Source organism: Jaculus jaculus, chromosome 1, assembly GCF_020740685.1.
Source record: "Jaculus jaculus isolate mJacJac1 chromosome 1, mJacJac1.mat.Y.cur, whole genome shotgun sequence".
NCBI classification, from domain to species: domain Eukaryota; kingdom Metazoa; phylum Chordata; class Mammalia; order Rodentia; family Dipodidae; genus Jaculus; species Jaculus jaculus.
In genome coordinates, this window is record NC_059102.1 from 299591211 (window position 1) to 299601257 (window position 10047).

The 10047-nt window shown below is 40.3% G+C and overlaps 1 protein-coding gene across 3 annotated transcripts in view; it reads right to left on the reverse strand.

The window, feature by feature from the left end:
• The window catches only part of Rasal2 (RAS protein activator like 2), a 328009-nt gene extending 318560 nt beyond the window's left edge, over positions 1-9449 (reverse strand). For 2 of the 3 annotated variants that reach the window (XM_004658760.2, XM_004658759.2), the window contains exon 1: positions 9248-9449. In XM_004658760.2, the coding sequence (XP_004658817.1) occupies positions 9248-9449 (202 nt within the window). The remainder of the gene's footprint in view (positions 1-9247) is intronic. The other variant, XM_045142447.1, reaches the window with a different exon arrangement.
• Positions 9450-10047: the final 598 nt, after the last annotated feature.

Below are 10047 nucleotides of genomic sequence, written 5' to 3' on the forward strand. Positions count from 1 at the left end.
GAAGAAAAAAGAAAGAAAAGAAAATTTTGTTTTGCTCCTTCTACTGGGAGAGACTGGCATTCTTCATATAGTGCCAATAAACTATAAATAGGTATAACCTCAAAGGGGAGCAACTACACCATATTACTGGCTAGAGCAAGAAGAGATCCAAGAAATACCCATGTATACCTTTTCAAAATAAAATGTTATTGTTTTCAATAACACAAGGAAATACATCATTAAGAGAAAATGGCAGAATATTAAATATATACAGCATGATACCCGTATGTATAAGATATATATCTTTTATATATATATATATATATATATATATATATATATATGTATATATATGTGTGTATATATATATATATGTATATATATGTGTGTGTATATATATACACATATATATATATATATATACACACACACACACAGAAAAAATGGAATAAAATATTAAAGAATAGTTATCTCAGAGAAGTAAAATTTAAAATTTTTAAAGTGATTTAATTTTCTTTAGACTTCCCCAAATTTGAAATTTTTAATTAAGCACAGATTATATTCATAATTAGAAAATATCAACAATAATGATATAAATTGGGATGCTTACAAAAAGGAGAAAGTAGAGGCTGGAGAGATGGCTTAGCGGTTAAGCGCTTGCCTGTGAAGCCTAAGGACCCCGGTTCAAGGCTCAATTACCCAGGACCCACATTACCCAGATGCACAAAGTGGTGCGTCTTCATTTGCAGTGGCTAGAAGCCCTGGCACACCCATTCTCCCTCTATTTCTCTGCTTCTTTCTCTGTCACTCTCAAATAAATAAATAAACAATTTTTTTTTAAAGCAGAAAAGTTAAGACATGTTATCCAGGCTTCTTAGCATCACACATGAAATATTCATAATTCCTTAAGACATCATTTTCAATCACAGCTTAAAGAATTTATGGCTAAAAAACTTGAGGGAAAAAAATGTGACAAATATCTAACTTGTCTTGTATTCTACCTTTTAAGGGCCACCATGGCATTATTCCCATCCTCCTACTTTGTGGATGTTTTGTTCATTTTGTTTTCTGTTACCTAGGTAATGGTACTTCCAGCATTTCCCTTAAAGACTGTGAAACTAACAATCTGGTTATTCTCACTGTTGAGTTTTCCTGACCTTCAGCTCTGAAAGGCCATCTCCCTAAGGGAAAGCAGTAAGATCTAGAAGCTAAATCAGGAGGCTAAAGAATCTGAGGTTGAGTTCCAATCCTGATAATCTGGATTTGTTTTTTCCCAATTTTGGGAATAAACTGAACTTCTTGAGCCAATTTTTGTAATGAGGAAACCTAAATGATTGTTTTGATAAACACTTAAGATATTAACTTTAGGGCTGGAGAGATGGCTTAGCAGTTAAGGCACTTGCCTGCAAAGCCAAAGGAGACAGGTCTAATTCCCCAGGACCCACATAAGCCAGAAGCACATGGTGGCACATGCCTCTGGAGTTCGTTTGCAGTGGCTGGAGGCCCTGGAGTGCCCATTCTCTCTCTCCCTCTTCCTCTCTTTCTCTCTCTATGCCTCTTTCTCTCTCTCAAATAAATAAAAGAAAATAAAAAAGATATTGACTTTAAAATGTCAGTTTAATTTTTCACACTATAACTTTTGTTTTCTTGTCTTATGTTAATTATTTTTAACTCAAAATTTGCATTCTCCCAATCAACATCTGTAAATATTTCCAACTCTTTCAGCTCAGAGAGTGTAGAAGCAAGTACACTTAGCAAGCCTCCTAAAAGTGACACAAGGTGGCCTGAACCTGTGAACTACTGAAGACAACTTATTTTTAAAATTTTATTAATATATCTATTTGAGAAAGAAGGGGTGTGCCAGGGCCTCCTGCCACTGCAAACAAACTCCAAATACATGAACCATTTTGTACATCTGGCTTTATGTGGGTCTTAGGGAATCGGACCTAGGTCATCAGACTTTGCAAGCAAGCATCTTTTACTGCTGAGCCATCTCTCTAGCCCCTGAGAAAAATCTATTAATGAACAAAAACCCAAACTGGATTTAACTTGGCCCCTTTTGAAGCAAAGCAAATGAAACAATATAACTAACATTTGGTAAGAACGAGTTTGTAAAAGTTAGTCTGCTAATAATTAATTCTCAGTAAAGGTAAGACCATAACAACTATATAACAGCCTAGCTTCAAATCACAAGTGTTTTGTTATGCCTTCAAGTGTCCGAGATTTTTTTTTACTATATGCTCATTAATAACTTGCCTTTTCCTATTTGCTTTCACATACATCTTCATGACTGCCTTCTTAGTACATTAAATTTGTAGTTTTCTGCCTACTGCCCTTAAGCAGTACTTGATAGCCTTTGGAAGAAAAGTGTTTTTATTAACATCAGAGACTAATTATTCCTCTGCCAAGACAGAGTGAAGCAATTTCAGTAGTGCCTTCAGCATACTTCAGACTCCTCCTCCTGGTTAACAAGATTAAACACCTCTCTAGTTACTTAAAAGTCTTTCCAATAGGAGAAACAAGGGAGCAAATAGCTACATTTTTTCTGGATTAACTCAGTCACCAGCATTTTCTTTCTTGTGGTTCACCTACTTAAAAGGTGATCAAATCACTTTGTGCTACTGAAGAGAACAACTGTAAAGAACAATTACATAAACCCTCTGCTCCAACTCACCTCATCCTTCTTCCTAAAAAACTACTCCCTTCCATTATTACCTTGTAAACTCAGTAAAGGTTTCTTTCTTCGCCACGTGAATTTCTTTTTTCTTAGCAAATGACAGTAGTCTACTTCATTCAACATATAGGACACAACTGTACAGTGGAGTTAAAAAAAAATGAGTACCCAAAAAAGCCAAGCATGGAGGCTCATGCCTATAAATCCTTGAGAAGCTAAGGCAAGAGAATCTCTACAAGTTTGAGGTCAGTCTAAGCTATGCAGTGACAGTGAGTTCCAGGACAGCCTGGGCTACAATGAAAATTTCCCTCAAAAGGGGGGGCACTTAATCTTTCTATCTGAAAAAGATCATAGCAGTCCTTCTAAACAAACTATTTTCAAACAGAGGCAGACCATAACTTTATACTGTTCGTGTCACAAAATGTGTACAGTTCCTCATTCCAAATTTGCAATTTCCTAATCTGCAATTTCTAAATCAAAGAAGCTCTAAGCTCTAACCTAAGCTGTTTATGTAACTTCTCTCATAGTAATATCTGACCTACACTGACATAACTATTTAGAATCTTTATACCACTAACAGTTTAATTGTGAAAATATTAACATGACTGATTCCTTGCTGCCATTCCATACAATACTAGGGATGCTTTTTATACTGTATATATGCTTTATCCATTTTCTAACATCACATTTTTAGTTCCAACTCTAATCCAAATGGTTTTGAAAAAGAGATTATACATGTGTAATGTAAGCCAATGAAAAATATTTTTGTTCTTTGAAATGCAGGCAGCAATGAAATAGAAAAATAAAAAGCAGAAATATACTAAAATGTTTTAAAAGCCGAGTGTGGCAGTGCACGCCTTTAATCCCAGCACTCGGGAGGCAGAGGTAGGAGGATTGCCATGAGTTTGAGGCCACCCTGAGACTACATAGTTAATTCCAGGTCAGCCTGGACCAGAGTGAGACCCTACCTCAAAAAAACAAAAGTTGTAAAAGAAAGTGTAATAAAGAACTTATTGTCAGTCTGTTTATTTATTTATGTGGAAAGAGTCTCACTATGTAGCCCCAGCATGCCTTGAAGTCATAATGCTGCTCAGCCTTCCCAGTGCTAAGACTACATGTGTTCACCATCAGACCCAGCCAATGAGTAACTCATAATACATATAAAATATATTTGGAGATCATAGGTAATTTTGTCAACATCCAAAGCCTGTGCCAGATTATAAACTAAACTAAAGCTTAAGATTTTAAGAATTATCTAAAATATTATTACTTACTTGTAGAAGGTCAGTTGACAATATTGAGGAAATTAAACCACCTAAATAAAATGAACACGTATTTTGAGATAATTCACTGATTTTTTTTTTCTTTTTTTGATTTTTTTTTTAAGGTAGTGTGTTTCGTTCTAGCCCAGGCTGACTTGGAATTCACTATGTAGTCTCAGGGTGGCCTCAAAATCACTATGATCCTCCTATCTCTGCCTCCCGAGTACTGGGATTAAAGGCATGCACCACCATGCCCCACCAATTTATTGTTAATCAATCAATTAGTTTGAGCACACAAGACTTTCAGTCTTGGCAGACCAAGTTTATTTATCTACCATTATTACAAAATAGGATGTATATTTAAGCATGAAAGACTGAGTGATTCAAAGAATATTCAAAGCAAACCAACTTAAGAACATTCTGTGAAAGACCAGTGAGTTAGCCACAACTAGTTCATAGTGGACCAAAATGAAACAGCTTCCTAGAGTTGGTACTAGTCACACTTTAAATAAGAGAAACATATTCTCTGGAGATACAATAAAATATATTTCAACCTGTATCTTAACATCTGAAGTATATTAATTAATATTATATATTATATCATATACTATAGTCCATAAAACTTTCATCCAACCAGCTAATATCTACTTCATTAGTAATGCTTACCAACTACTACTATCACATTGGAATTATATAGTGCTTGATGCAGTAAAATCAATTTTCTTCCTGTATTTGTTGAAATAGTATCTATCAATCTTTACAAACTTTCCAGCAGGTTTCATTGTAATCAATAAACAGATATACAATAGCATAATGATAATGTTGTTACTCATTTTATTAACTGAACAGTTTAGATAAACACTAATGACAAATTAAAGTTAAGGACAAGATTTCTTGCTGGCCCTTTATCGTGGTCACTGTACTTTCCCTCTCACTCCGCAAGAACACATCTACATATTTGCAAACCTATTACACTGACGAGTGCAGAGCTCTACTGCAGGCAGTCCTGGGGAAGGATATCTTAGATTTCTTCCACAGTGCCCTACACTTGCCATCCATTCACAGTAGCTAGTTAATTTTAAAGTTTGCATTGTTTACCAGAAAGCAGACAGGGACGCCAGCTCTGCTGCTCCCATTTCCTTTTGCTAGGCTGCTGAGCTTTTTTTCAGCCAATTGACTTTGCTTTGAGGCTATAAATATCTGAAAAATGTTCTGCATTTGATGCACTTGGATTCTGCATCCATATTTAGCTGTTTGTGGCATGCCTTTGTTTAAGCTACTCTACCCATAGGATCAGTCAGGTTGAGATCTAGATGGTCAAAGGACATCTCTAGATCTGAGTTATTTATGAGCAAGGTACCAGCCAGGTAGACCTGATTAAAGGGGTTGGCAAAATAAGAATATAAACAAGGCAGACTTCCTGATGTCAAGTTTTATAGTCTAACCAGACATGGGCACAATTCATTATAATAGTGGAATAAAACAAATGAAACAGTTTGCTAAAAGAAAATTAGAGGATGAAGAGATGGCACCAGGGTTAAGTATACTTCCTGTAAAAGTATGAAGGTCTGAGGGGGCCTGGGACTACCCATGTAAAAGCTGGGCATGACCATGCACATCTGTAATCCTAGTGCTGTGGGAAGCAGAGACTGGAGAGAATCAACAATTGTTGGGGCTCATGAGTAGCAAGTAAACTAGAATCAGTAAGACTTCGGAGAAGGAAAAACAAGTGGGTAAGGGCTGGAAGGGGACACCAACGCTCTCCTTTAGCCACAGTAGCCACATCAGCAAACACACATGTGCATACACCACACACAGCAACACACACACCCTACCACACATACTACGCATACCCCAAAACAGAGAGCAGAATAAGTTATTTCTTCTTAGTTGTGTCTCAAAGATGAGCACTTTTTTGTACTCTAAATGTAGATCCTAGTATAATGCTCTGAACATATTCCTAAGAAGTTTTCCAAATCACAAAGTTTCCAACACACAAAGAACATAAGCATTATCAACCAAAGCTAATCAAACCTGTCAACACCAAAGTAAAAATAACAAGAAAATATTATTCCTAAGTTTTCTGATATTACTGGGGAGGGACTTTTGTTGTTTGTTTGTATATAGATTTCAAATAAGTCTTTTGCAGAGGAGTGAGCTGTAGCCAGAACCTAGCACCCAGAATCACTTAATATAGCTCCGTATTATACTCTACCTTTAAAATCAACATGGCTATTTTAGGTTAGGTCTCACAAACTGTATATGTCACACCTGAGCAATCTTCTTATCTTGTGAAAACATCCCAAGCAAATATACATCTCACTCAGACATTTCTTCTTTCAAAATTTAGCTCACTGACCTTTGATAAAAGTGCTCCCTCCAGAATCTCCTGACAATCATGATTTACAAGTACCAAATAAATGACTGGCACCAAAGTCAAGATAGATTTTCTAAGTATGCTATAGGAAAATAATGGGACAATCCACAAAAATCAGCCAAACTCAAATCTAACAGGGACCCAATTAATACAGATTCCACATGTCATGCAAAAAACCTGGAGCCACTGCAGGGCGTGGTGTTGCATGCCTTTAATCCCAACACGTGGGAGGCAGAGGTAGGAGGACTGCCATGAGTTTGAGGCCACCCTGAGACTACATAGTGAATTCCAGGTCAGCCTGTGCTAAAGCAAGACCCTACCTGGGGTGGTGGGGGGGGGGGGACTGGACCCAACAATTTAAAACTACTTGCCCAAAGGTAAGAGCAATTTGCCAATTTGTGACAAAGCCAGAATGAAAACCCAGGTTCTCAACCCCCAGTTGTATACTCTAGACTAAGTCCAAATTTCTAGGTTTCTTTAAAGCATATACACCACGCTCAACAGTCTCTGTAACTTGTGTAGAACACACATGACCCAAGACCATCAAAATCTTTAATACACAAAGCAAACAAAAAAACAAAACTAGGATTTCCTAAACTGATTTTGCACATTCTCTTATTTTTACTTCAAAGCTTTTTCAAGTATCACACATTAGCTAATAACATGGTCAAGAGTCATTCAGTTTCGGAATGTTTATATCAAAACTAAGGACAACAAAGAAGTCTCCAGGATGAACTTCCTTAGGAGAAGCATAGTGGAAGTACTAAACAGTAAATAAAAGCAACTGACCAACTGATAGAGATCACAAAATAGTAATGATGCAGTGGAAAGTCTGCATCACAGAAATGCACCACATGTATATGTGTACAAATGTGTACGTACATAAGTCATTTATCTCAGATTACATATTCTATACAAAAACCTAGAGCCTAGAGTTAATATTACTCACACAAAGTTAGACAACCAATGTGTGACAAGTCCAAAAGGAAAAACTAGATTCTCAACCTACTGCCAAAAGGAGAAAGTAGGTTCTCAACCTACAGCTGTATACAAGGGGTGTGTGTGGTAGTGTGTGTTGATAAAATAGACTACAAACAACAATATTTATTTACATAGGCTGCAAGCAAAACATAAAGTCTAGAAAGGCCAGCATCTTGAACATTGAAATACTAAATTATCACATATTCCTACAGTAACATGGTCTGATCTTTAACATCATACAAAAAACAGTATGTAAAAATGTGTACAGTACAGAGAAGGACGATAAATAGGAAAATGCTGTAACCACAATATACTCTAATTCATATTCCTTTTTGGACTGTCATCAACCTTTGTTGTAAGTGATCAGCTAAATAGGATTAGCAGGCAGATGGAAAATAAGGCACTAAAGTTTTTAATCTCATCTGCTGAGAATGAACTGAATGATTGCACCATTTTCCACTTCTTTTATTTCCTCCACTGAAATAATAACATGGAGAAACACCCAGCAAGATACAATGTGGTCCATACATAAATCCCTAAGAAGTTCCTAAAAGAAGAGTTGCTGGATTTTTATATTTGAAAGACACTGGAGGTTATTTAATCCAATCCACTCATTTTACAGATAAGGAATCTGAGGCCAAAAAAAGTAGTCCAATCTGCCTCAAATCATTCATTTATCTACAGACAGAAGCAAGGCAAGGTCACTGATGGTTGAGATCTTTCTCATAGTGATGGACCAACTTGAAACCAACTGAGCTCTCCAAAAAACAATGTGTTAAGCCATAGTCAAGCATATACTGTGTTTGATCATGACAGACTTAGATGCACATGTCACAACAACACTGCCTGTGAACCTGCCTTTTTTTTTTTTTTTTCAAGGAAGGGTCTTACTCTAGCTCAGGCTGACCTGCAATTACTTATGTAGTCTCAGGCCTCGAACTCACGGTGATCCTCCTACCTCTGCCTCCCAAGTGCTGGGATTAAAGGCGTGCGCCACCATGTCCAGCTCAGAACCTGCCATCTTATATTCAGTGAGGTAAGTGATAAACATCCTGTCATGTCAGTATTTTGGAAAGCCACAGCTAAACAATGAACGCAGGCAACAAATCCTTGGGCTATGAGTTTTCAAAACCATCATGGTTTCAATGCTGCCACAGTCCTTACCTTAACAAAATCTTATCATTCCATTTTAATTAAAAAGGCAGTTACCAGGAATGCAGAAAGGGAAAGTTTCAGTGTGCTCATCACTTTTAACCTGCTGAGTGGTAATCCAGTGAACTTCACAATGAAAACCAGAAACAATCCTGAAATCTGAAACAACGTACGCACTCAGAATAAGCTACCTCTTTGCAAAGTGAGGCTGAACAAGAGGTTATCGAGAAGTTTGAGTTTGGGATCATGGTCTCTCTTGGTATTTGTTGTCTGTCTGTCTGTCTCCCTTTCTTTCTTTCTTTCTTTCTCCCTTTCTTTCTTTCTTTCTTTCTTTCTTCTTTCTTTTTCTCTCTCTCTCTCCATTAATTCATTCGCTTATCCTCTACCGGGCTTTTTCATATCTTTGTTTTAAAAGTCTTGCTTCAAGCAACATGAGATAAAGTCTCATTCACTGGGCTTCATACCTTGTTCTCTATCTTCTTGAAGATCAGGTGGCAACTGCCTTAAATTAATCACCTAGGATGTCTGGATAGCTCAACTCTATAAACTTAATGCGGGTGTCTGGAGAGTCTTAAGACACTCTCTCACATCCCTGTCCAGGTACTAGAGAAACTTGTCAGAAGTGAATATATCAATCTCCAGCACCCCACCCCCCAAAAATAACAGGACGTGGGAAGCTGACCCTGGATGGATGGATGATGGATGGATGGATGGACGCATGGGAGGGCGGGCTGTGGGAATGCAAAATGAGACTAGTGAACACATACAAGAGCCCAAGCAAAGAATCGCCCGCGTCTAAGACCCGCAGCCCGTGGTCCTTACCGTACACCCGCACCCAGCTCTGTTGCTGGCACACAGACTCCAGAAGGATCCGATCCAACATGCCACCGGCCACGACCCCGCTGACTGGGACAACCGCATCTAGATCGTCCGGGGGCAGCGGCGAGTCGGACTCCAGACCCGGGAACATCTCCGGCCAGGACAGCGCCTCCGCGACTCCTCCGGACGACGGCGAGAGCTCCATGGTGCCCCGGCGGGAGCGGGCGGCGGCGGCGGCGGCGGGGCTGGCGTGCGCGCGGCTCCGCGCCCTGCCTGCGGGAGGACGAGGAGAGCGCGGCGGCGGCGGCGGCGGCGGCGGGGGCAAGCTCGGAAGCCGCTCACCTCCTTCCCCGCCGCCCACTGCCCGAGGGCCGGCGGCTGCAGCCCACCTGCCCGCCGAGGGTGGGACCCAGGCCGGGAGGCGGATCCAGCGTGGCCCCGAAGCCTAGGTGGGAGCCGGCTCAGGTGTAGGTCCCTCCCGGGGAGGGGAACGTACAAAAACCCCGGAGGGGAAGCGCGTCCTCCCGCCCCCTCGGAGCCGCCTTCGTCAGCCCTTGCCGGCGGCTCGCACGGGCCGGGGATGGAGCGGGGCTGGGCCAGGCAGGGCTGGGCTGGGCTTGGGGGCGTCGCCGCCAGGGGCCGCCCCCTCCGACCGGCTCCCGTCGCCGCCGCCGCCGCCGCCTCAGAGGCTCCGAGCACCGGCTCCTCTCAGCCTGATGGCGGGGCGGTGGCCCCCGGCCGCGGCCCGCCTGTCCTCAGTTTCCCTTTCTCGAATGAGCCGGCCCGCCCCTCTCAACACTCCC